This window comes from Anguilla rostrata, chromosome 5, assembly GCF_018555375.3.
Source record: "Anguilla rostrata isolate EN2019 chromosome 5, ASM1855537v3, whole genome shotgun sequence".
Lineage (NCBI taxonomy): Eukaryota > Metazoa > Chordata > Actinopteri > Anguilliformes > Anguillidae > Anguilla > Anguilla rostrata.
The window spans coordinates 16,941,820-16,969,686 of NC_057937.1; the positions used below are offsets into that span (position 1 = coordinate 16,941,820).

The 27,867-nt window shown below is 41.6% G+C and overlaps 3 protein-coding genes across 3 annotated transcripts; 2 read left to right on the forward strand and 1 right to left on the reverse strand.

Annotated features, from left to right (window-relative positions):
* Window positions 1–5,836: 5,836 nt before the first annotated feature.
* LOC135256099 (leukotriene B4 receptor 1-like) lies at window positions 5,837–8,311 on the reverse strand. Its single transcript, XM_064337970.1, has one exon. It carries the CDS (start codon window positions 7,725–7,727, stop codon window positions 6,828–6,830), a length of 900 nt encoding a protein of 299 aa, XP_064194040.1. The 5' UTR covers window positions 7,728–8,311; the 3' UTR covers window positions 5,837–6,827.
* Window positions 8,312–13,347: 5,036 nt separating this feature from the next.
* Window positions 13,348–17,624, forward strand: nudt21 (nudix hydrolase 21). Its single transcript, XM_064335418.1, has 7 exons — window positions 13,348–13,673; window positions 14,055–14,255; window positions 14,891–14,954; window positions 15,416–15,505; window positions 16,231–16,306; window positions 16,822–16,936; window positions 17,168–17,624. The coding sequence occupies exons 1-7, from the start codon at window positions 13,555–13,557 to the stop codon at window positions 17,187–17,189; spliced, it is 687 nt and encodes a 228-aa protein (XP_064191488.1). The 5' UTR covers window positions 13,348–13,554; the 3' UTR covers window positions 17,190–17,624.
* A 1,752-nt stretch (window positions 17,625–19,376) lies between these two features.
* ogfod1 (2-oxoglutarate and iron-dependent oxygenase domain containing 1) lies at window positions 19,377–27,834 on the forward strand. The gene is made up of 13 exons (XM_064335419.1): window positions 19,377–19,616; window positions 20,096–20,241; window positions 20,574–20,620; window positions 20,803–20,903; window positions 21,856–21,972; window positions 22,755–22,846; window positions 23,073–23,201; window positions 23,734–23,847; window positions 24,770–24,849; window positions 25,527–25,822; window positions 25,911–26,039; window positions 26,535–26,593; window positions 27,529–27,834. The coding sequence occupies exons 1-13, from the start codon at window positions 19,460–19,462 to the stop codon at window positions 27,688–27,690; spliced, it is 1,629 nt and encodes a 542-aa protein (XP_064191489.1). The 5' UTR covers window positions 19,377–19,459; the 3' UTR covers window positions 27,691–27,834.
* The last annotated feature ends 33 nt before the right edge of the window (window positions 27,835–27,867 follow it).

A 27,867-nucleotide genomic window follows, 5' to 3' on the forward strand; every position in this document is an offset into this window, starting at 1 on the left:
TTTGAAATTTGGCACACTGATTGTTGACAGTCCCATGATTCTTTTGTCCACAAATTTCGTCCAATCTTCACCAAATTTGGCACAGATGATGTTCAGACCAGGCCTCACAAAAGTTATCAGATGGGTTTTTGATTTTCAAAAGCGTTTGTCCGTCACAGCCAATCTTAATCGGCGGCGAAGTCGCCCAATCTTCACCAAACTTTGCACAGATCATCTTTGGACCAACCCTCAAAAATGTTCTCTGATGCATTTTTCATTTTCAAAAAGTTCATCCATTCCAAATCAAAGGCAAACAACCCAAACAGGACGTGAGCTCATATCTCAGTTACACTCAATCTATGGTCAATTGACATAAAACTGCTATCAGTGCTTACAGCCACACTTTTAACATGATCTGATCAAGTTGCCATGGTGACTCTACTCTGCTGGACTGCTTAGCCCCCTCATTGCTGCTTGCAGCTATATTTATTTAAATAATTGTGTAGCTGCCAGCAAGTTATAAATGTTACTTGGAGTTTTACATTTACAGTAACTTTTCGGCAGCAACACGATTACTTAATATGCACTTTTTTACTCAGGCCTAATTATATCCATCCATTATCTAACCTGCGTATTCCTGGTTAGGTATGCAGGGGGCTGGAGCCTATCCTAGCATGCACTGGGCAACAGGCAGGAATATACCCTGGACAGGTCCCCAATCCATCGCACATGCACCATTCACTCACACCTACAAGCAATTTAGCATCTCCAATTAGCTTTTGGATTGTGGGAGGAAACCAGAAGTACCTGGAGAAAATCACATGCAAACGTGCAAACTCCACACAGCCTTCCTAATAAAAAGACAATTCACCTGTCTTTGTTCTGAAAGGGGAACTTTTTGGTAGGGTATGAGTCACCCCTGTAAATTGAAAATGTAAAGGTTTGCATCATTATTTGAATTTTCTCAAGGCAGAGGCCTGACAACACAGAGAAATTGGTTGGCCTTCAAGCATGAAAAATAAGATGACCAATTTAATTATCTTTCCTTTTTGTCATCAATCATGCTATTACAACACATAAGTAAAAAAAGACCACCAGATTCAGCATCAGCTTCAGGGTGAAATTCCCACTTGCAATTGTGTGCCATCACCACGACAACTGTGATGTTGCCAGGGCCACCAGCCAGAAGGTGCAGCCCCACGGCCACCCTGGGGGCCATGCGGCTGGCATTCCAGGGGAAGGTGGAGTTGGAGCTGGAGTCCAGGAGCTGCTGTAGACGTCGATGTTGGCATAGGTGACTTGTGATGAAAGAAGAAACATACTGCACTAACAGCAGGGCCGCCCAACCCTGTATCTGCCCAAACCCTACATGCTGGTAGATCTCCAGGAACAGGGTTGGGCAGCCCTGCTCAACAGCATCTGTGACATGTTAATATGTTCAGAGAAAGGCAGGATTGAATTCACCATCTTTTAAATTTTCTAGACATTTCCCATGTGTTTAATTACTTGGGAATTACTTTGCTTTTTTAAATATTTGTCCTCCTGAAAACTAAGCAAACACCAGTTAGGACAATATATTAGCTTATGCCACATCACAAATCTCAGAAGATAGAAGTGGAGTAAAACGCATTGTGGGATTTGCAACTTGAATGTCATTAATACTTGGTGCAGTGCTGAATTGTTTTTAAGTCTTTCAAGCTTGCATAGCAATGTTCTTATTCAGGGCATTTCAGTACTTCTGCATAATCCCAGTCCTGGCACACACTTTCATATATAAACTGATAAGGATTTATTTTAATCACTGGCCATTCATTATAAAATCCTAAAAAAATAAATATGAGATTACCTTGCTGCTATCTGCTGACTAATATAAAGTAAAACTATTGTTAAAACTGTAGTTCTTCTTATTCACATTTCACTGACATCATTCAGTTGTGGGGCATTGGGTACAAAATAAGACTCAATTATCTGGAATAAACAAATTAACTCGACCACGCTAACTTCTGTAAATATGAGGGATCTATATTGCCTCACATGTTATTTTATTGCAACTAAAATAAACGGGCAAGAGGCATTAGGGAAATGATTATTGCCGATTTAATTAGTGGTTTACAGAAATTAACAGCCATCAAATACATGTAAAGAATAGCTAAGAACAAAATGGCCACCATAGCAGGTCTTGGGGGTTTTTGAGGGGGAAAAAAATCAAAATTTCAGACAATTGCGATATACATACTAATAATTTTTAATGAATGGGATGGCTTCTTAACAAGAATTTACTCCATTTCACTTTTTCATTTATTTTGTTGTATGCTACTTTTATTCTTTTTTTAATTTGAGAAACTGAAATCTTTGGGTGACACCCAGGCTATGCTCCACCATGCATCTAATAGTTGACCAAACCGTTAGTCGATGAGAAGAGTCTTAGTCGACCAAGTTTTCATTAGTCGGTTAGTCGCAGGTTAAAAAAAAAGAATAAAAATAATTAAAAATAATAAAATAAAATAAAATAAAATAAAAAACCCTCAAACTCCATTCGGGGGCTGCGCCTTGTCATTAAAAAGTTATTAGACTATGTCAGGCAGGAAATCATCCAACATGTGGGATCATTTCGAGTGTGGACCCCAAGATGTGTTTGCAACGTAGGTGTTTTTTACTCTCTGTCTCATAGCTTTAGTTTGGTCCCTGGAGTCCGGTTTGCTGGCGGACGTCCATTTGCCATACAAAGCATGCGTGCGCTTAACGTGGTAGTAGAACGACTACTTTGTGGGTTGGCCGGTTGTACTGCCAGCAGGGTGTTGTGATGCGTCTAGTGCAGTCTGCTAAACGAGCCATTGCATCTAGGGATGCCTGCAATCTCCCTCCTTCAGCTTCTGCTGCTGGCCACCCCAGCCGGGGTCCAGGAAGCAGCGTGTAAGTCTTCTGTGGTCAGTACATAGCCTCTCCCTCACCAAGACTCCTACTATGCCTACTCGTGGCAGCCCATGGTAACTGGGGTTTCACAACCCCAGGCTGAACCAGTAGGGGATCTCGGGGCTGCAGTGGTCCCTAGAGGTGTTACGCCAACCACTGCCCCACTGCCACGTGGGTAAACCATTGGGTGGTACGATGGCTAGGGGAGTAAACCCTGAGCTCAAATCTGCAGTTGGGAATAGGCACAGGTGGAGTCCAACCGACCGGACCACCGGCAGTCCCCTGCAGCTCCAGCCAGACGAAGGTCGTCATGAGCTCCTCATGCCACCGGAATTATGCCTGGCGGAGTGAAGATGGTGGGAGTGAGGACTGTGCACCCGCACCCTCACCTTAATCCTTTCCCTGCGCAAGCCCCTTGCCCCACCCCAAAGCCCTGTGGCAATATGGAATGGCGGCAGGTACAGGCCAAGGATGTGGCTGGGAGTGCCAAGCCAAACCATGCACACAGACGGCAATGGAGTGATGGTCGCTGAGATTGCGGGATGGAGCAGCGTGTCTCCTCGGCAGCTTCCATTGCGTCTGAGCAGCCCCACACTGCTCACCCCTGACGGGGAAGGACCTAGAAAAGGTGGTCCAAAAATTGTCTGCTCCCCCAACTCCGGAACATCCCTCTTTGCGGTCGAAGAAACAAAAAGAAAAATATTTACTTGCACATCGCTTCATGGAATGTCCGCACGCTCCTGGATATGGCTGAAACACCTGACAGGCCCCACCGTAGAACAGCACCTGTGGCCCTTGAACTTGCGAAGTATAACATTGACATCGCAGCACTCAGCGAGACCAGGCTACATGGAGAGGACTCCCTGACAGAAGTTGGTGCGGGGTACACCTTCTTCTGGAAAGGGGTCCCCGAAGGCACACGCCGCCTCCATGGAGTTGGCTTCGCTGTGAAGACCCATCTGCTGCAGCGCATCCCAGAATCCCCCACTGGCATCAACGAAAGGCTGATGACATGGCGCATTCCTCTTACAAAGGGACGCTTTGCCACCCTCATCAGTGCCTATGCACCAACCCTGGATGCGGAGAATAACATCAAAGAGGACTATTACAGAAGTCTGGACTCCATCATCCAGAAAAACGACGCTGAACAAACAAACATTTATTTGTATGTGTGTATACCAATGTGAAGGTTTTTCAAAAATCTTTGCATAAAAGATTTTATAGGTGGAATTTTCTTGTTCAGATTAATATATAGTTCAACAAACCTGTTAGTCCAATTATTAAGAAAGCTGCAGTGTTTTTTATCATCCCCCCCCCACCCCCGCTTTTGGAGATGAGAGCTTCTCTACATTGCACAGCTACATAAAGATAGACCGCAATTTTACACATTAAAGAAACAGATCCTGCAATTACACTGCATTAGACTTGGATCTAGGTATCCATTTAAATGTATTCAACTTTTGCTTTTACAGTGAGAGTGGCTGAATTGTCAGTATGCTGTACTAGCACATGGGATTGATAAACCAACTAGTATTTTTCCTTGTTATTTTATTAGATATTATGGGTCAATAATGGCTTATTCTTGTAATAGACAAATGCATGTTTAGTGGAAAATGGCCGGCTTGGTTTTGAATGTTGTTTACTTATGATGAATGGTTTTTTTAGATGTATAATGTAGTTTGGGTTTTGAGTCGCCTGTCAAAAAGTACTAAAAATAATAAAATGGATAATTCACCATGGGATATGTATGGATATAATTCTTCCTGAAGTTTGATTCAGTTTATGTTAGGCATTTCAACAAAATTATCTTTGTTAGGAAAGCTCAAACTTGTACACAGAAAAGTTAGATAAAAGTATAGAACTGTAACCATGAAAATGAATAATTCATATTTATAAATGATAATAAATTAATGTAAAATGGTTACAAAACATTATTAATGGTAATAACATTTCATAAATCCAGTATTGAAAGCTTGAACACTGCTTATGGTGTCTGGAGCCAGTAGCACAGACAAGTCACATGATAACTGAATTAGGCCCTATTACCTGGATGCTGTTTTGCAGTTGTGGTGAGATCAACGCCCGTAAACGGTCTACACGGTTGTTAGAAAGCTAGCAGGGATGCAATCAATGTTTTTAGGAATTAAGATTATTCGAATGACGTTAATCCTACTGAAAATTTAGTATAAAAATTTAAATGGAATGGCAACAGAACATTTCAAAAACAATGTAATTAGAAGGATCTACCCGTGGGAACAGTGACCACTGGCGGACTGGCCAGGAAGAATAGGGCTACAATGCCTGACAATGCTATATCCCTAAAAATACTTTTGAAGTTTTTAAGTAAAACTATTTGCTGACTAGTTATGATTTTGTATGTGTCCATATTACCACAAATGGTTACATTCAGCTGCAGTTCTTGGAAATGTATATTCTTTGGCGGTGTCACCTGTCAATATGCATTCATGTCATTTCACAATGTATAAATCTAAGAGAAGGCAAAAGAGATCAAGTGTTACCTTTGAGTTTTATAGGACTAAAACCTGTTTAAAACAATGTCTGCAGACATTTACTGAGGCAATATTCATTCTGAACCTAGAGAAACACTGTGACATTTGTAACCACAAAGTGCTAAATTATATGATGTGACTTTGTTCTCATATGTCTAAGGTGTGCAGACATTACGGCGTTTTCTCACACTTTTTTAAAAAACCAGTCCAGTGAATATGGGAGGGGGTGTATTATACTTTCAAACATTACGCATAAAAAGGGATGAAAATAACAAAAACTGTAATTAACAAAGTATAAATTCAGGGGAATCGTTTAGTTTGATTCTGCAGGAGTGACAATGCCTAGTTAAAAATTGCATGAAAGAATGAACAATCATTGCTTTGGCAGTTGTATATTTAAAAGAAAAAAGACTTTCTGTAAAGATGTACTCCACATTCATAGTGGTGACAGCTCTACTTGCACATATCACAGACAAATTTTACATTGCGATTTTTGTGCAGTGAACAGTTCCATACAGAACATTAGATAGATAGATAGATAGATAGATAGATAGATAGATAGATAGATAGATAGATAGATAGATAGATAGATAGATAGATAAATAATTTGTCCTCAAGGAGGACACAGTAGGTGCATACATAACACAAACAGGTAAGACATACAGAATGATACAAAATACAGGATTACAGGGGGTCACACAACAAAGACAAAGGCATGGATTGACACTCTACACACCACAGACTGGATTTCTTGTAACTTAAGAGGAGGTTACTTATTTAGAGGTGGTATCTCTCTAAATTGATTGAATGATTAATAACTGCATTTTTGTATGTAGATGATGTGAAGACAAATTGTCCAGTTTTGCTCATTGTTATGTTTTCTTCCTTATTGTGTAACAACACAGAAACAAACAAAACAACAAAATGCAAACATAGGACTCAACTGACCAATTCCAATCAAAAACCAGCAGAGACAATTTTATTATTATGAATAATAATAATAATAATAATAATAATAATAAGAAGAATAATAATAATAATAATGCAACTTTTAAGCCAATGTGGAAAATCAGGAAGATTATATACTGACCCCTTAATATAGGATTTAGTCGACCTTCACAAAAACAGTGGGATAGCAAAGTTTACTAAATGCAAACAGCTATAACACTCAGGTTAGAATTTAAAACAGTTGTTAACAGGTCCCTAAATACATGGAGTCATCTGGCGACTTAGGACCCAAGAAACTTTATTCAGACATAATTTTGAATTACTGATTGTTAATTTTGACATGCGATGATCAAATTGTTAGAGCCCTTACCAGTACTTTCAGAAAGAGGAAAACTATGGCGGCCACAAAGGCTTGGATTCCAAGGAGAAATGGAAGAAGCCAAGACATCTTCAGGCGAGTCATGCCTGAGTGTCCTTCTAGACAGGCTCTGAACTGCGGCACACTGGACGATATGCAAAGGCATACAGAAAGGGGTTCACACAGCTGTTGATGAAGACCAAAGTCTTAGCGATGTCCCCACTGGCTCTCCTGAAGCGCTTCAACTTTTCGTATACAGTTGGCTGGGATGTTCTCAACAGGGTGGTGGTGATGTCCAATATGTTTATGACATGTGCGGGAAACCAGAGGATGAAGAAGGTTGCCACGATGCTGGTCACCAGCCAGGTCGTCCTCTGGTTGTTGAAGAAGGTGGTCTGATTCACTTTCTTGTGAAGGCAGAAGTAAGAGGTGAGCAGGATGGAGAAAGGGATGACAAACCCCAGCAAAGTCTCCCCAAGCAGAACAGCCACTTTCTCCTCATCTGTCCTTGGGCTCCTTTGACACATCCGTAAATTATTCTTGTCCACAGTGTCCCAGGATAGGATGTTTGGAGAGGCAAGGAGACATGCCAGCACCCACATTGAAACCAGCAGCACCATCTCACGTGTCCTACGCAGTCTTGCCCAGCACTGTTTGTACAGCACTACCAGGTAACGCTGCACACTCATCAGGGTGACCATCAGCACGTTGGTGTATAAACAGCAGTAAACTGCGTAGGATAAGAGCTTGCAGGGAAATTGGCCGAAATCCCAGCCATGCAGCAGAGAGTAGATTGACACTGGGAGTGTTAGAAGGGACAAGAGGTCAGAGATGGCCAGGTTCAGTATCAGCTTCCGAGTGAAATTCTCTTTCTTGTAATTATGAAGTATGCCCACGATGACCGCAATGTTGCCAGGGACGCCCACCAGACAGCACAGCCCTAAGACAAAGCTGGCGACCACCTGGCCAGTATTCCAAGAGAATGTGGAGTTGGAGTAGGAGGTATTTAGATGATACATCGCAAAATAAGGTAGGTGAAAAATGTACTACCTTTCACTCTACAGCATCTGTGACGTTTGGCTGTTCAGTCAAACTAGAACATTTCCTATCAGTGTAGTCCACTTGATGACTGAAATAGCTGCTATTTTGAGACAGGAAACCACAGGGTCAATGCAGCCTTAACAGGAAGAACTATATGGTAGAAGCCTAATTGTGAGTGCTCAAATGAGCTTCATGAAGCTGGCAGCGAACAGTTCCTGATATCAGGTGCGTGGTGAAATGCCCCATTTACAACTGTGCTTGTGGATTAGAAAATTAACTAAACAACAAAGATAATTTAGTATGAAAAAGAATCTTATTTCCAAATAAAGTTTGAACACTCCATATAGCCATATTGTAGACCTAATTCTCTGGCTGATTGCCCTCAACAAAAATGATGCAGCATGCTTACAGACAGTTTTGCAAAAGCATATGTTATTGAACATACCCAGGAGTTACAAACCTGATTCTCTAACCATGCTGCACAGCCAGCGTGAAAGACGTAATTAGTAGTCACATTTACTGTGACATTTCTTACAACCCACCACCGAGTGTATGGGAAATGTACCACCACTTTTCAAATACATATTCTGGGCAACAAAGTGATTGGATAGCAGACCACCCGAGCCATCAAACTGAGTTGTTACCTAATTGGATGCAATCCATGAGATCTAGACTGCTCGTTGGATAAGTGCTACTTATACGAGGGCAAATTTATTTTAAGGAATATTCTACTGATTTCTGTATCCTTTAAATTTTCTCTCAAAAGTAAAAAAAGAAAAGAAAGAAAAATAAAACCATTTTGCACCTGAAAGCTCACCAGAAATTAACGTAGGTGGAGAGAACATTTTCTAGCTAATTAAAGCAGGGAATGATTGGCAAGTTCAAGAGGGCCTGGTTGGGAATTTGACCAGGACACTGGGGGACACAGGTGTCATGGGGTCTTTAATGACCGTAGTGAGTCAGGACCTCGGTTTAACGTCGCATTGCACTGGGGCTTATTTGACCTGCTGGCCCACCAACACCACTTCTAGCAGGAACTTAGTAGTTTCCCCAGGCCGTTTCAAATCCTAGTACTAACCAAACCCACACTTGCTTAACTTCAGTCATTCGACAGGAGCAGGGCATGGGCGGTGCCCCTGTAACACTGAGCTTGAACTCCCCTGTGGCCCCGCTCCGAACGAAGAGTCCACTAGTGGTCTCTAACCCTGGTCCTGGAGTGCTACGGGGTCTGCTGGTTTTTGTTTTCACCTTAAAATCAGCACCCAATTGAGACCCAAGACACCAGATGAGTTGAGTTACCTGTGTAATCAACTGCTCTAATTGATTTATGAAGTGCAGAGTCACTATGAAAACCAGGAGACCCTGTAGCCCTCCAGGACCAGGGTTGGAGACCACTGGTCTACAATAATAATAAAATTATCGATTTCTTGCAATGATATGGTGCTGACGAGAAAGGCGGAACAAATGTGGCTCAACATTCCAGTTGGATCCCTTAGAGCGGTACACCGCCACTGGCTGGAAAGAAAGTAGGCTACCAACCACCTGTCAGCTCTGACCAGAAGCAAGAATCAAAGCTAAACGTTGCGAGACTACCACGAAGAATTGAAGGTGAGCAAAACTATTATATTTGTGTAATTGTTACAAGGTAAGACTTATGGTCAGGAAATGTTGTTGTTGACTAGTTAACTTAATAGCAGCCAACGTAAACAGCTAACAGTTTGCTTGCATTAATACTTGTTGTAAGCTTTGCAAAAGTGTTTGGAAGAAAATTTCTCTCTTCATGAATGGTTAGCCTGAGTTGATGGCATGCTATACATTCGTCTCCATCGGTTTTGCTATATAGTTGTGAAATGCAAGCGCAAAGGCTACCACAACACAAATTAATTCAAGCAAGCCAGCAACAGTATATTAATATTCTGGGTTGCTGAAGTGTTGTGCATTCCTCTCCATTGTTTTTGCTCTATAGTTATCATCTAAATGAAGAGAAAAAAAGGACATTATGTCCTATTTCGCCCCAAAAAATAAAAACGACAATGATGAGGCAGACATTCAGACAGAGCCAGATGATCCAGGTGTTGAGAGAGCTGAAGAGAAACAGCAGGAAGTGGAGAGTGCCACAGAGAGAAAGCCAGAGGACTTGTTAGTTGGAGAGACTGGTTTTCAAAGTGAGGGCACAGAGCAGGAAGAAGAGACAGATGAAGATCCCAAGAGTGAGGCTGAGGGTGACATGCAAGCAGAGTGTGAGACACAGACAGAGGATACATGCGCATCCACAAGCACTGGACCATCAGGTTTGTGATGTTGAAAAAATATTTCCCTGCTTGTAAAGCAGTGTAATTACAGTTCATATGGTGTGTCCATGTAGAAGTGTGTGGTCTTATGATTGAGATTAATCAAATTCTCCCTCATGTCATCGATCTATCAATATAGATATCCCATTGGTGTTTCTTGATTGCTATATGTGCCTTATCTATACACTCACTGGCCACTTTATTAGGTACACTTGTTCAACTGCAAACTGCACCCGTTAACACAAATATCTAATCAGCCAATCACGTGGCAGCAACTCAATGCATTTAGGCATGTAGACATGGTCAAGGCGATCTGCTGAAGTTCAAACCAAGCATCAGAATGGGGAAGAAAGGTGATTTAAGTGACTTTGAACATGCCATGGTTGTTGTGTGCCAGATGGACTGGTTTGAGTATTTCAGAAACTGCTGATCTACTGGGATTTTCACACACAACCATCTCTAGGGTTTACAGAGAATGGTCCGAAAAGGAGAAAATATTCAGTGAGCAGCAGTTCTCTGGGCAAAAATGCCTTGTTGATGGCAGAGGTCAGAGGAGAATGGCCAGACTGGTTCGAGCTGATAGAAAAGCAACAGTAACTCAAATAACCACTCGTTACAACCAAGGTATGCAGAAGAGCATCTCTGTACGTAAACCACGTCAAACCTTGAAGCAGATGGGCTACAGCAGCAGAAGACCAACCCAGTACTAGCAAGGTCTACCTAATAAAGTGGCCAGTGAGTGTATATACTTTGGTTTGTCTTTCTCCACAGATATCAGCAAATGTAAAGAAGACCCACCGATGCAGCCAAACTTGAAATTGTTTCCAAGGACCTTGATGGGGGACAGGAGAAGGAGCTTCAAGGCAGCCTGGTACAACATTCACCCCTGACTTGAGTACTCAAAACTATCGGACTCTGCGTATTGTTACGCCTGCAGACATTTTAGCCCTCCTAAAAGCACAGACACAGTATTTGACTCACCATCTGCAGGGTTTCCCCCAGAAAAGTTGTTAGGCCCGGTGGGAAGTAGATTTGATGGGGGCTGGCGGCCCGGCGCGGGCCAGCAGCCAAGTGTCTTTTTTGACAGGGGCCAGTGCGGGCCAGCGACAGACTGATGGCAGCATTAAGGTAGGGCCCTATAGTTTCTGTGATAACAGAATCACGGATGGAATCGCGGAATTGAACATTTAAAAAAGCTATAACACAGATTCCATAGGGCCCTACATTATGTCAATGCTAAAAGCTGACTGGAGATTTGAAAATATGACTACGTAATGTGAATGTTGTTATAAATAAGTCATTTATTCAACACACATTTTAAAAAATCAACAACTATTTACGGCATAGCAGAGTCTTACAAAGAATCTGACAACAATGTACAGTCTTGGAATGCTGTGTTTTCAACAACAACAAAAGAAATTAAATTAAATAAATAATATCAAAGTTTTTGCACTCTACAAAAAACTTGTATTCAAGTCCTGATTGGCTACTGAATCTTACAACAACCCTTGGAATGCTGGGCACATTTAAACATTTAAAAAACTGTCTAAGGTTTTTTGGCTTTTATTTTTTACAGTCTCTGAGAATAACCTTACCCCGACGTTGTGATTACGTCGCCAGGCAGTCATCCGTCGTAACGTTATATATTTACGTCGCTGACACGTTGTTTAAACTTCTTTATTACGTTATTTACCTTTCCACAACGTTGCTGATTGGTCACTTACTTACTAAACCCTGACCATACATTTAGATTTTGTGTATTAAATAAAGGTATATCATGGTGTTGTAATTTTGATCTCCATTCTATCCTACCAATGAAATGCCATTGCTTCTGTAATTCATATCTTCAAAATTTATTTTCAAAGATACTCAGTGCAACAATAAAAAATGTACACATATCAAGCCCAAATAGAATAGAAAGCCTTTATTTTCATTGTATAGAAAACCATTGAGATCAGGTTCAAGTTACATTTCTAGGTAAGCAATATGTGCTGAAGCAAGCATAATTATGGTACAGAAGATGAGACAAACATACAAAACTACATACAAAAACAACATAAAAAGGGTGACTTGCACTAGTGCAATGTCCATAGCAGGTCCCCCAAAGCATATGTGCTAGTATAATATGCAGTACCTCCTCATCACCATAATCACCTCCACCACCATCATAAGCATCAACTGCAGCATATTGACAGAATATCATGACTACATCCTCCCTAGTATTTTTCTGATAAAATAATGGCATTACCATCATTACAATTTCTTGATATGTCAACAGATTGAAGTGCACAAGAACGAAATTAAAACACCCAAAACTGCTTGTCAATAAAATATACATTGTCTTGCATTGTTGTAGTTTCAGGACAGTAATAACCATAAACCAATGATTTCAACATTATAACAGTGTTGAGTATTTTCATCTTTTTCAAGCAGTGAACTAAATTTAAGTTAGGATCACCCACATATTAAAGTAGGATGTCTGCAGGCACTAGCAAGTTAAATTTAAGGCTTTTTAGACATTTTAAATGCTTCTTAGAATAACATTTAAGACAGTTGGCCACACACGTAAGCACAGGCAAGTTGTACTCTTAGCTACTTGACATTTTTACAATTATCTAAAACGACAACATTGACCAAACATTTGTCCAAATGTTTATTCTGGTCCAAGAAAAGGACACATTGCGGGCTTTTACCATTCAAATACAAACACATTGTAACCACAGATAAATACACCATGATATATTCAACTGTCATGATGTATTAGACAATTTTATGAACAAAAATAAATTTAAGACAATTTAAGGGCTTGTAATCACCCTTAAAGACATGTCACATTCATTTTTTCATGTTCATTAATTTTCAAAAATGCTTTCCATGTTAGCTATTTAATAAGGTTATAAGAGCTCAATAGAGTCTTATTATGTACTATACAGTTCCAAATCACACTGCCCAAATTCACAGGCCTCTCGTGCATTGTTCAACTTGGAATACAGTCACTCTCGTCTCAGGCATGTCTTGAGTGGGGAAGGCTGGACTCGGGTTCTTCACTGGGGGAAACAGTCATAAGGACATGTGTGGGAGCTGAAAGGATATGAAATTGGACCAAGTAAGAAAAATACATTGAGTAACACACGCAGCAGGCTAAAATTATTTGAAAATTATATATTTATATTTGTACAGCACATAGGTAAAACCATATCAATGCGCCAAAACGCAAGACCGGGATTTTTTGTAGAAAGGTGTACCGTAAAGCAGCACATTGTCGTTCTATTGTAAAAAAAAAAAAAAAGACTGTCGTAAAATATGAAAAAGGTACGTTGTCCCGGATGTACTTTCATCTGGCTGCAGTGGAAGTGTTGTGGTCTTCGGAATTTAAACACGCGTCGGTCATTGAACCTTTTTTAGCAGTGCGTAAGTGAGTTGCCGGTGGAACCTTTGTATTCCTGCACGCAACTGAGTTACTTATAAGTTACTTTTGTTTTATTTACGTAATTGATACGACTATAACAGAATCATGTCGGTCGTACCGCCCAACCGATCGTCAACCGGTTGGCCCCGTGGAGTAAACCAGTTCGGAAACAAATACATTAGCCCGCCCACCAAACCGCTCACCCTGGAGAGAACCATCAACTTGTAAGTAAATATTCAAATTCTCTTAATTTCACTGTGACTTTTAACTGTTTGTGTTGTCCCGATGTTGTTTTCACAAACTGAACAAGCTAAACCTGTCGCCGTGTAGCTACGTAGCTAACTTGATAGCTACAGCGCTAGCTTGCATGCTAAGCGCGTTGTGTATTAAGGTTTTTGTTTATCATTGTGAAATACGTTTGATTTCATTGCTGTAGTAGTGCTTTTTGCAATAAATAAAATGCGTGCTATCTAGCAAAACTGGATCACCGTGATTACGCTCGATATTTTGAATTGAGAAATAGGTATCTAACAATGTCGAACTATATAGGTTATATCGAACAATGGCGATGCAACTATGTACTTCTGTTCTTTTTTTGCATTCAGGTACCCCCTAACGAACTACACTTTCGGCACGAAGGAGCCTTTGTACGAGAAAGATAGCTCAGTGGCAGCGCGGTTCCAGCGGATGCGCGAGGAGTTCGAGAAGATTGGAATGAGACGGACAGTTGAGGGAGTTCTCATCGTACACGAGCACAGGCTGCCCCACGTATTACTCTTGCAGCTCGGGACCACATTCTTCAAACTGTGAGTAGCTCACGCTGCGGGTTTCAGCTGAAAGGTTGTAACGCACTAATGCCATTAAACGGCCAGTTTTATCAGACAACATAAACGGCATTACCATGCCTTTAAATAACGTCTTTAATATCATGATCTCAAATCTTCTCGCATTGCAACGGGAAATTCAACCACCATTAATGTGTGGCGCCTACCTGGGTAAATGTTTGCATGCAGCAATAGAATGCGTCTTAAACTTAATTGGTATTATTGATCCACATCCCATTGAAAAAACGGGTGTGCGGAGACATTGCCTGCACGTGTATCGTCATCTGTTCAACCAAAATAATTGTTTTAATATTTATTTGCAATGGGCAGGGTTGAAGGCAGACTGAAATTATAAATTGGGAGAGCTGCTGACTCCAGGAGACAATTAAGTTACTACACTAGTAGTGAAAGCCATTGCTAAGGACCTGCTTATATGACACAATCTTGTTGCTGTAAGGCAGACCACACTTTTAAAGGGAGGAAACTGTCTGTAGCAACTTGGCTGTATTGCACTTTGAAGGTGGCTTCAATGCATTGGATGCTTCTTTGAATTATTAATCTGTCAGTTGTTTGAATACTTATGTTATTGAAAAAATTGCATGTTTTTAATATCGCAGTCCCGGAGGAGAGCTAAACCCAGGAGAGGATGAAGTTGAAGGTCTGAAGCGATTGATGACAGAGGTATTGATTAGGTGTTCCAGTCCTTGATATTAGTGGTATTGATTCAGTTTCTTTTCACAGAATGTAGGCTTGTATCCAGGTGGCACACCAAGGAATTTTATGCTTGAGGTTATTCTTAAAATGCCGATAAAAACGCAGATGTATTGGAGCAATCTCCTGCATACACAGTGTCTTCATCTGGATATGTTGGAAGTATTCTGATTATATTCAGTTTATAGATCTTTGTCAATTTGGATTTATCGAGTCTCAGACTAGTTTTTATAGGTCAGTCATAATCTGTCACTCTGGTTTCTGGTTTTCAGCTGTGTGCTATATCAGGTGACTGAATGTGATTGGTGGAAGTTTATTTTAACCCAGATAAACTGTTGACCGCATTGTCCCCTAGAACTGTGGAAATTGACTGCTCGGTTGGTTTCGTTAGCAGTGTGCCACTTAATTTAGGCGAGGCCTTTCCTCACCAGATTCTAGGCCGTCAGGACGGGGTGAAGCAGGACTGGGTGATTGATGACTGCATCGGGAACTGGTGGCGCCCAAACTTTGAACCCCCACAGGTGAGCATCCCCAACTTTGTGCTGTTGTGTCTGCGATCTCAACATTTTTTTTTTGTTTGTAGAATTTTATTTTCATTTTCAATTTTCCTCGGTCTCAACATTGAATGCAGTTTATGCTGAGTTGGGATTTTAAAAAAAACCTGATTTAACATCACCAAATTGAATGAAGGGGTTGAGGAATGTGTTTGGGATCGGCGGTAGACAGTATTATTAGTAATTTAATAATAATAATAATAATAATAATAATAAATAATAATAATAATAAGATACGAAAACCCAGTAAATGGAGTAAATGTATATTTTTTGGTTCCACATTTCAAAGGAACCAAGCACTGTGTTTTGCCCAGTGACTCCCAGCCAGTTTTTCTGGGATATGATCCATACATGTTGCTCAAAAACCCCTTAACCATACCTACACCAAACCAGCACCGGCAGGGGGTTGCTTTTACACTGGTTGCAAACTTCCCCCATCGGCCTGCCATTACATCTATCCTGTGCTTGTGTTGGGTTGGAAAACTGCTCAAAATTAAATTGGAATGCAAAACAGCTACTTGTTTAATTGTGATAAGTTTAATCTCTTAACTGTAGTCTTGTGGTATTTTGCTTTTCCCTGTTGCTTCTGAGAAAGAGCAGCTCTGTGTAGCATGTGTTGCATTCAGCAGTGCACCTTACGGGGCCCAACACTAAGGCTCTTATTTTGACTTTTCTACCCGGTCCCCTTGCAGTACCCCTACATTCCAGCTCACATCACCAAACCCAAAGAACACAAAAAGCTCTTCCTGGTTCAGCTGCAGGAGAAAGGTAAGAACCTGCAGGTCACTGCAAAAATCTTTGACCTGGCAATGTTATTTGGGGAGGTCTTGCAACCGGGTTCAATCTTGGCTCAGTTAACAGTTGCCATCTGTAATGAAGTTATGGTGAGATTCTCTACAGTGTTATGAGCAGTATTTTTGCATTTAATTTAATTTAATTTAATTTAATTTAATTTGAACTAACTGTCAACTGCATTGTAGTAATATTTACTTTGTAGCTGCTAAATTTGGTGTTTGGTGTATGCCGTGTTTGAACACCACGTTTGAACAGTTGTTTGATTTCCTGGCCAACACAGCCCACTTGCTGTCAATTTGCTCTCCTCTTCCGGAACGTAATTTATCTATTGTATTTTCAATAATGATTTGCCAATTGTAATGCATCTTGTAAGGATAGTACATTTTTTCCATATTACAAATAGACATGAAAACAATTTTGAATGCTGAAAATAAAATGAATCGAATGCATAGTACACGATTTTTGAGACGCCTTTTGGCTTTCTGCAGCTTTGTTTGCAGTCCCGAAGAATTACAAGTTGGTGGCAGCTCCCCTGTTTGAGCTTTATGACAATGCCCCGGGATATGGACCAATCATTTCCAGTCTCCCACAGCTGCTGAGCAGGTGAGATGTGTCACTGTGGTCTATTGGTCCAGGCTCTTAATTTCCATACTTGAATTTCAAATGGAACCTGGGTACACAAACTTATTTTGGTGCGGAAAAAAAAAAAAAAATTTCTCATTAAAGGTTACTACATAAATTGTCTATGAACATTTGAGTGTTTTATTTTATTAACAGGAAATTAAGCATACCTACAGTTCTGTTCAAATGTCTTAAATGATTATTATTTTGTAGGTTCAACTTTATTTACAACTGAGGAGGCTGAGCATTCACACCCTGTTACTGGCTGTCTCTGTGAGTGCAGCCTGGTTGGAACAAAGCTTGGAGACCTCGAGAAGGCAAATCGTGTGACACCACCTTCAACATCAACTTTTCACAGACCTATTTCAAGAAGCTAGGTGTACTTTAAAAAAAAAACAAAAAAAAAAACATGTTAACTGTCATGAATAATGAAGAAATTTTTTCTGTGGAAACATTCGTTGCTTGTGTTTGTTTTAAGTTGGAATTATTTTGGAATGCATACCACTGTGTGTGGCATTAAACCTGAAACATCAGACTTAACATTATTTTTATGTTTCATCAGAAATTAATAGATGTTTTAGTAAATAAACAAGAGTTTAGTTTTGTGTAGTGTTTTAACCTGTAAATTTCAATGTCACCCTTTTTTAAATAATAAATCGGTCTTCTCATAGAGGCATTTCTATTTTATGTTAAGGGTTCAAATGACTCTACTTCTAAAAATCTGAAATAGTGTACTGCATACATATAATGGGCATACTTGAAATGTATGCAGTCCATGTTATCATTAGAAATATTGTGGGGGAAAAACTCATTGTATGTGAAGCTTTTTAAAAGCACTTCAACATGGAAAAACACACCTGTTAATATTAATTGTAAATAATGAACTATTGGCAATATAATCAGCTGTGTATTTATGCTTTTGTCATATATTCAGAACATTTATGCGGGGCTTTCAGTCATATAGCATTTTGTAAGACTTCATGGTTGATTAATGTGTTTTTTAGTTTTGGTGGATGTGTCCTGTCAGTTCTTTCGAGCAAAAAGGTGCCAGATTGCCCTCTAGAATTTTATTTTTGTAGACAAAAATCATTAAGCAGGTCATTTACTTATTTTTTTCTTCCCAAACTGGATCCTTTGCCCTCCCCGTGTATCTATTTTTTTTGTTAGTTTTTTTTTAAGCTTTGTAGTTGCTGTTAATTTATACACTTACATTTATTTGCCCTAAAAGGTCACATCATGTCAGGGATGGATATTCATGGTATGTAGAATTAATATCCCATACTGATTTAAGCAAATCACTTTGATATTCATGAAATGGGCAATAGAAACCCATGAAAAAACTCTTGACGAACAGTTGTTGCACTGACTTTGTTTCCAGAGGTAGTTTGGAACTTCTGTGAGTGCTGTAACCCAGGACAGAGGTTTTTTACACGGTATGCACTTCAGCATTTGGTGTTCTGTGAGCTTGGGTAGCCTACCGCCTCACGGCTTAGCTGTTGTTGCTCCTACACATTTTCACTTCACAATAACAGCACCTGCAGTGACTGGGCCAGCTCTAGCAGGGCAGAAATTTGACAATGTTTGTCAATGGAGATTGCATGGCTGCATGCTTGATTTTATGCACCAGTTAGCAATGGGTTTGGTCGAAATAGCCAAAACCCATGATTAGAAGGGGTGTCCACATACTATTGGAAATGTAGTGTATGTTAGCTGTAGGGTATTGTGTCATATTTTAAGTCAGAGCCTGTAGTGCATGTAAAACATGATTTGTTCAGAAAGTTCCTGTGACATCGGAGTGGATGTGAGAAGAAAGAATGGGAGGGGAACGCTTGTATTGGAGTCATTATTATTATTATTGTTAGTATTATTATTACTTAGCAGCAGTAGTTGTATCATTGTACCAATTTTAGTGGGACATACAAATGGAAAAAAAACAAAAAAACAAGTAAGTTGATGTGGGCTATCAGATCTGATTATACTGAGATAACTAAAAACGCTATCAGGGTACAAAAAATGAGCAACGTTGAATGTGTCCTAGTAAAAAACCGTTTTTTAAAAACAAAACATTAAAAAAAACTTTCTTTCAATAATGGTTTAAATGCAGCCAGTTGCACAACAATTTGGATGAATTTTTAAGGGCGGCATTATAATAGAAATTCATATTTCTTTTGCAACGAACAATTGGACTCCTTATTACGGGCAATTAAAAATGAACTGCCCCATGAATTATGCTGGCTATATGCAGTTATTTTTTCGTATTTTCCAAATTATCCCTTGATTTGGGGGAATATGAAAGTACATTAAATACTTCGTATTTTTAAGATGAAGTAAAACTATCAAATCCAGTCACATTCGTAAACATCCGTAAGGCGCTGAAACGTTGTGATCAAGCTCCCAAAATGTGGCGAGACGCATGATGGGACATGTAGTTTTGTGGTAGTAAAAATGTGTTGACGCAGATTTTCAGCGCCGCAGTCAAGAACACTGTCCACATGTGATATAATAATGAGTTCGAAACGCAAGTATGGTCTTGACATAGAACAAAGGGGGAAGAAAAAAGAGAAGAGAGAAGAAACAGTCGAGATTTCTGAAATAATCTTAGGTGCAGACGTGAAGGAAAAAGTAAAGGAGGCATGGAGGAAGAAAGAACAGTGTACACACGGTTAGTGCTTGCGTTAGCTAACGTTACCATTAGTCACGTAGGGCTGCAGTAACTTAACTGGTTTGTCGTTGGAAACGAGCTAATACCGTCCAAAGTCAGGTCTTGCATTCATCTAGTATATCTTCTGTTTATTCTGTGATGATTTTGAGGTTGTTTTCCACATTTCATTTTGTAAACTTTGCTAATTAACTGTTGCTAGATGTTGTATCAGGTATCTGATTTCCCTTTTCAAACCTTACTCAATAAGATACGAACAGAAGTACACTACAGCATTTCCAGTCAGCAGTTAATAGTACGTGGTGCGCAGTCCCATATTTGGCACCAGTAATAGGATATGTCACCATTTGTTTTTAACCTTGTTTGATTCTAGTGTATCACACAATTCTGATGGCTACTGTGTAGGGAGCGGGCAGTCTAGCAAACTAGCTGGTTTGCATTGCTGTCATGATTGGCTACTAGTACTGGCTTCTATCTCACAGGAGGTATTGAAGTGGACTGTAACCCTTTCCCTCACTGCATCTTGAGAAACTTCATTCAGGACCAGACCTTTCTCGAGAACCTACAGAGGGAGCTCTTGGATTTGAATTTTCATGATAAATCCAACGACTTGTACAAATTCAAACAGGTAGGTATAATTAGCACAGGTTGAACCTTCCTACTACCTTAGATATGCAAAGCGTCGGAGGCCATGGTGTTGGTTAGAGTGTTGTTTGGGTGACTTCCAGTTACCTTTGTATGTGTATACTTATATTTTCTAGTGAAAAACCTACTGCTGATTTTATCTGAGGTATGTTAAACGCAAACCTTGCTAGTGGTAAATGTAATGCAGTGTGGGTTTTAAGGTCAACTTTGTGCACGTTTTCATTTGGCCATGGGAAAAGTGAGGCTGAGTTCTGAATGTTTTTAACACACTATGGATCCTGGCGTAGCTCACCGATTAACGATTTCACTTCACAGTCTGATGACTTAAAGAAGAGAAAGAAGCCTCATATTTCAGGGTTGCGGTGAGTGTCCCTTGCTAATGTGCATGCATGCATGTGTGTCAGTTTGTATGTGCATCTGTGTGAGCACCTCTGTAAACAAGCTTTACCGTCTTTTTGGAGGGAGGGTGGGAGGTGGGGGTAGCTCTGTTAATAACCCATATTGTTAACGGTGACATAATTTTCCTCCTGCTCACTCACCTCAGAGCGGTGCTGTTCCAGAAGTTCAGATCGTGGCTCACTGAGGTGCTGCAGGTGGAGCTGGAGCCCACAGTGGACATTTCTTGTGCAAAGTACGAGTACACAGGTGAGCGTTTGTGCTTCATGTGCCTTTAACTTACAGGGTGGAAAAAGGTAGTGAATTTATAGCCAGGAAGTGCTCACATCTATATTTCCTACACTATTCCTGGTCCTGTCTTCCTGCTTCTTGTTCCCGTTCTACTGTTTCCTGCTCCTGGGGGCTGGTGCCTATCCCAGCATGCAGTGGGCGAGAGGCAGGAATACACCGTGGGCAGGTCGCCAATCCATTGCAGTGTCCTTATACTTACATTTTGGTGGAAAACTTGGTGTGGAATATTACAGAACTGCGCAACATCATGACGTAAACAGATACTTAATTACATTATCTGTCATTATCTTTGTATTGCTGCCTTTGTTTGGTCTTAATTTCCCCTTCCCTGCTGTGGTGACTTTAGCCTGCAGTCACAAACAGAAACGTGTCACCTAATGAAGCTATCCGTGTCAGCTCTTTGCCAGCTCTAATGAACTTGAGCTGACAGAATAATATGATCATGTGATTTCCACCGATATTTGGATGTTCACCACCCAAAAAATGGTGTCAGGATGTTCAGCTGTGCAGTGCTGCAGAACTGAGTGTTCATAAATGTGGGTGCATGGTTGGTAAAGTTTAAAAGCAGGCAACACTTGCAGTGCCAGTCACTAAAACAGGTGGCAGTAGCTGTCCTCTGACATCTCAGCCTGGATTTGGTGGCCCACTGTGTGTGCTAGATTCCAGTTGAGTACCTAATGGCTTACTCATCTGATAATGATGGGTGCCCCATGGACAAATGAATGACACACTTTTGGCTTAATTAAAATTTTCTTTGGGGAAAAACTATGTTCTCCTTGGATCCTCAGTATTGCACGGTGTCAACAAGCCGAGAAGGTAGATGTAGCATCTCATTTTTGTGTGAACTGTGCTCGCCCCTTGTATGGCTGAATTCATGAGGCAGTAATGGCACCCTCTCTGTTGGCCACAGATGTACTGCTCTGTCATGACGATGAGCTGGAAGGGAGGAGGATCGCCTTCATCCTGTACCTGGTGCCTCCGTGGGGGCAGGAGGACGGGGGAACGCTGGACCTCTACAGCACAGACGGTGAGAAGCCTAGAGGGTACCCCTGAAACCACAAGGGTAGCAATCGCTTTGCATGCCTTCCTTCAATCTGTAGACTGTTGTCTCTCCCGCAAACCTGCTCTTAACTCACTGGTAAATTCTGCTACCACCTGGTGTGGGTTTGGCTTCAGTTAGTTATGGTGCTTCTGGCACAGGACACAGGAGCCAAACCACCCGGTACCCTTCTCATGTTAATCTGGTGAAGCTAAGAAGGTGTGGACTTGGGTAGTACTTACATGGGGGTGAGATAAATGTAAGTTGGTGTTGGAAGAGGTCTTGGTGGGACTGTACGGGGCGCTCTTCCCTCTGGAGAAAACATCCAGGGCCCCAGAACAGTCATGGTGCTCTGCACTGTAGAAGGTACCGTCTTTCGAATGAGAGATTAAACTGAGGTTACAGTCATTAAAAATCCCATGGCACTCTTCAAAATTTAGAAGTCCTACATCTGACCACCTTATCATCCACTACGTCTAATTGGCTGTGATGTGGATACACCCTTAATTCAAAGAGAATTGAATTCTCAGTTGAACCGCCAGGTGAAATAAAGATATTTATTTGAAGTTAAAGAAATGACACCATGGGTGTCTCGGCAGCCTAGTCTGTAGAGCACCATTTACATGCTCATTGGGAGCCACGACGTTGGTGGTTGGAATCCAGCCACGCAACCTTTTTTCGAATGTCCCTCCCTATCTCTCGCTCCCCGTTCTTCCTCTCTCTCTACATTCTGCTGTATAATAAAGCTGCCTTTCCTCATTTTTGTGCAGAGAACTTCCAGCCCCAGAAGGTGGTGAAGTCCTTGGTCCCCTCCTGGAACACGCTGATGTTCTTTGAGGTCTCGCCCGTCTCCTTCCATCAGGTAACTGCATTTTACTCCTCACACACTGCACTCACAGACAGGTGTTTTACATGTTTATTGCCTGTCTAGTGACTTACCCCGGAGCAGCCGGGTTAGTCCTGTTGTGTGAGAGGTAGTGTCAGCATGTGTGGATGTTTGAGTGATTTTTGTTTGTCTGTGTATGTAGGTGTTTTTGGTCATTTCTGTGTCTGTAGGTTTCAGTGTTGATGTCTGTCTGTCTGTGCAGGTGTCAGAGGTGATCTCAGAGGAGAAGTGTCGCCTCTCTGTGAGCGGCTGGTTTCACGGACATTCGTTGGACCGGCCCCCGCGTTACATAGAGCCGGCGCCCCCCCGAAACCCGCATCTGCCCCGGGACGTAAGTGCAGTGACTCTGGCAGTGGGGAGGAGGGGATGGGCAATGTTTGTCACATGCTTTTTCTGCTTCAGTTAGGGGTGCATTGCAGGTGTGCAGGACAGTAGGACAAACCTAACCAAGCAAAAAAACACCTGCGCCATTTGCTCTTTGTGAATAATATTAAAGAAATGTCTTCATTCACATAAGCTGAGCCTAGGCACCAGTTTTACAGAGTAAGTGTGCGTGTGTATACGTATGTATTTGTAGCTGTGTGCAGGCCAAAGTGCTGCTCTATGTGTCACTACTTAAACGCTTACAGGATGTAGGCCTGCACTACGCAACTCCGTGTGCTACGGACCGCGGTGTCTGCAAGTATTCCTCCCAGTCATGCACTACGCCACCAGATTTCACAAATTATTTGACCTTGTTGTTTCAGGAAGTAAGCTCGTTAGTGAAATCTGGTGGTGTAGTGCAGGCCTGCGGGACCCTAAGTTGAGTAGGCCTGACGTTGGCAATAGCATGCTTAGGATGCAGGGTGCGTTTGGATCCACAGGAGGCGCTGCTGTTCGAGTGGATAAACCCCGTATACCTGGACATTGACTACCAGGCGCAGGTGCAGGAGGAGTTCGAGGAGACGTCTGAGATCCTCCTGAAAAACTTCCTCAAGGTGAGCCAGCATCTGCTTCACACTTCCCTTACTTTTCCACTGCATAGACTCTGCCACAGAGCCTCTCTCAACCCTTCTGGAGAGATTCTCACCAAGCAAGAGACCATTTCAGTGGGAGGCTGTGTAAACTGGGAGAATATTTTCCTTCTTCTCATTCAATGCTTTAGACAACAAAAAAAAAGTAATTTTTTAGATATTTTCCTGTTATGCAGTTGGTGGTCAGGACTTATTGGTTTTATCTGTATTTGTATTTATCCAAGAAGTTCCAGAGATATGTGGAATCATTTTCTTTACAAGTGGCACATGGCCAAAAGAGCAGATTGGGTATGTAGACAATAGTACAAATATCATAAATCAGTTACAAATAGCAAAACAATAAACCCCTCTTTTATCAATTATCAGTTATTTTTTGTGATGTATTTGTCAGCCTGCTAGGATGTTGGCAGAGAATATCCCATACCAATATATACATTACATTCCAAATATAGGTACAGGATATTACTTGATAACATCCTAGTGGGCTGACACACACATACCTAAATAAATGCATTTACAGTCTGTGAACGCAGCTTTCTATGCTGGCATCAGTTTCACACGGTGGAATTGAAACGAGGTGGCGGTGTAGTATAATGGGTAAGGAACTGGTCCTGTAACCTAAAGGTCACAGGTTTGATTCCTTGGTAGGACACTGCCGTTGTACCCTTGAGGAAGGTACTTAAACTGCATTGCTTCAGTATATATCCAGCTGTATAAATGGATGCAATGTAAATGCTATGTAAAAAAAGAAAAAGTTGTGTAAGTCGCTCTGGATAAGCTAAAGAGCTAAATGCCTGTAATGTAACGTAAAGGAGTCCATAGAGGTGCACTACAGGACCGCAGGACTGTTGGCTGGGTGGAAGTGACTTTGCGGCTTTCTCTGCAGGAGGAAAAGTTCAAGGAGGTGAACGAGGCCCTGAAGCAGAATGGGATTCGGTGGGTCCGAAGAGGTCCTCCCAACAAGAGGTGTGGGTCTTTCCCGCAATGCCTTTTAATATATGGCCAAAATAGAATATTTATTAAAAAATCTTTAGCACTGTAAAATGATCCGTGGGTTGAAGGAACACCTTAAACTATTATATTACATATTGATTCCATACATATTTTAAAAAGTACACGTGCAGTTACATGTGTGCATTTTCATGCGCGCATCAGTTTGTGTTCTTTCAGTGCAAGTGTCTGCGTGTGCTTCCATTAGTACAGGTTTTTTTTTCATGTGTTTGCATTAGCACAACCGCTTCTGTGTGTCTCACGTACAGGTCTGTAGGCCAGGTCTTTGCCTGTGTTAACGTTAGTTCAGGTGTTTGTGTGCGTCTCATGTAAAGGTCTGTAGGCCAGGTGTTTGCCTGTGTTAGCGTTAGTTCAGGTGTTTGTGTGCGTCTCATGTACAGGTCTGTAGGCCAGGTCTTTGCCTGTGTTAACGTTAGTTCAGGTGTTTGTGTGCGTCTCATGTACAGGTCTGTAGGCCAGGTGTTTGCCTGTGTTAACGTTAGTTCAGGTGTTTGTGTGCGTCTCATGTAAAGGTCTGTAGGCCAGGTGTTTGCCTGTGTTAGCGTTAGTTCAGGTGTTTGTGTGCGTCTCATGCACAGGTCTGTAGGCCAGGTGTTTGCCTGTGTTAGCGTTAGCCTGTGTCTCGTATGCAGGTGTTACGAGCGGGCGGACCAGCAGGGCCTGCCCCCGAGCGTTAGCGCCTGCTGGGAGCTGCTCTCTTCAGAGGCCTTTTTCCTGCTCCTCTCCAACTTCACCGGCCTCAAGCTGCATTTCCTAGCGCCCGGGAGCGCCGAGGACGAGGAGGAAGAGGGGAAGGAGGAGGAGGAGGAGGAGGAGGGAGGGGAAGAGAACGAGGAAGCAGCAGGAGGCTCCTCTAGGGGGTGCCCAGCAGCAGCAGCAGCAGACGGCGGAGACCAGGAGGAGAAAGAGAAGACGAAAAAGAGCAAAGGTGAGGCGTCCTAATAAGGGCTGGTTCCTGTGTACCCCTCCCCCTCAGAGGGAGCACCCTGCTCACTCCATCCATTCGTTTTGTCCAGAGCCCAGCACCCCAGTGTGCCGGGGGGAGGTGCGTCGCTGGGGGCACGGGGACTACACCCTTGTCCACGACACCGACCAGGACAACACCGAGTTTGCCCTGGACCTGCTGCTCCACTGTGGCTGTGAAGGTGAGGGGGAGGGTGAATGTAAATTATTATTATTTTTTCATACGATCCATTGCCGCATCTGGGAATCGAACCCACAGCCTTTGGGTTACAAGCCCAGATCTAACCATGGTACTACACCGCCACCCTCTAGAAGTACATGAGTGATTTAAGATCTAAATTAAGTGATAAGTGTGGTGAGGATGGGCGAGCAGTGTGGAGTTTTTGGAAGCTAGATAAAGGGACGGAAGTGAATGGGGTTGCAGGGAGGTGAAGATGGGGAGGGGTTCTGAAAAGGATTAGGGTGCTGGGGAGGACCTTAGGGGTGGAGCGAGGCTTCGATGGGGCTATGGCACAAGTGCAGTGGTGAGCGGTGAGGAGTGACTGGAATGAGTGAGAAAGAGTGACACTTGAGTGAAACTGATTAAGATTAGGATGGAAAAGGTGATGGCATAGGAGAAAGGTGGAAACAGGATTTAGTGCATGTATCTAATTTAATCTAATCTCATTCTCTCTTAGACTGGCAGACAGAATTTGGGGGCTTCACGTCCTACATCGCCAATGGCGAGGATGAGGAGGTGAGTGATGTTACAGTGGATAGTATACTGATGGAAAGCAGGTGATGTCACATTTGGATATAGTGAGGATTGAGTAGATGATGTCACAATGTGGAATACTGTGAGTCCAAGTAAAGTCTGTCACTGGTGGTATGGACAAGGCGAGAAGATGATGTCACAATAGAGGTATGGTAAGAGTGATTAGATGCTGTCACAGAGGTTGGGATACTGTGAGGAAAGTATGTCATAATATGTATACAGTACTGTGCAAAAGTCTTAGGCACCTGTAAAAAAAAAAATGCTGTACAGCTAAGATGCTTTCAAAAATAATGAAATGAACGGTTATAAATATCGAAAAAATTATATAAAGTGCAGTATATAGTTAAAAACTAAATGAAATCAATGTTTGGTGTGACCACCCTTCGCCTTTAAAACTACATAAATTCTCTTAGGTACACTGTCTGGCAGTTTTATAAGAAAATCGGCTGGTAGGTTGTTCGAAGCATTTTGGAGAACTTGCCACAGTTCTTCTGCAGATTTTGGCTGTTTCGCTTGCTTCTGTCTCTCCAGGTAATCCCAGAGACCCTTGATCAAGTTTTTATCTGACAAGTAGTCTATTACTTAAAATATTACTTTATTTAACAAAATACAAAAATCTATCTGTAAAATTTCATTTTTTGGAAAATCTCAAATTTGCTCTTTTCTACTGACACTAATGCAGAAAACAAAAAATAAACATCTAAGACCAAATATATACTATATATTATATTTAAAAATCTAGGGTGCCTAAGACTTTTGCACAGTACTGTATGGCATAATGTCATAATAGGATCATATGTGGTAAAGGTCATAGATGTTTGACTGAGTGGTACATTTGAAACACATTAAATTAATAGTTATAATGACCTCTTCTTCTTGTTTTCCCCACATTGTTTGTCATGGCCATTTACCTGCAGCTCCTGATGGTGTCACCTGAAAACAACTCCCTAGCCTTGGTCTACAGGGACAAAGAAACACTGAAGTTTGTCAAGCATATCAATCACAGGACATCCGCCCTGACAGGGAACCGCCCTCACGGAAACACCTTCTATGATTTCTCCTTTGTTTATTACGAGTGAAGAACGTTCCTGTGGGAGTGAGTGAAGACCAGGAGTGGTGCAGTCTCCATAGACTGATGCAGATTAGGATATGCTCAATGAAACTGACTTATTGAGGCTAACCAGATAATGTAACACTGATCACAGTAAAAAAAGAAAACTAAACTGCACAGATATAAAATGCAGTTTATGATTGCA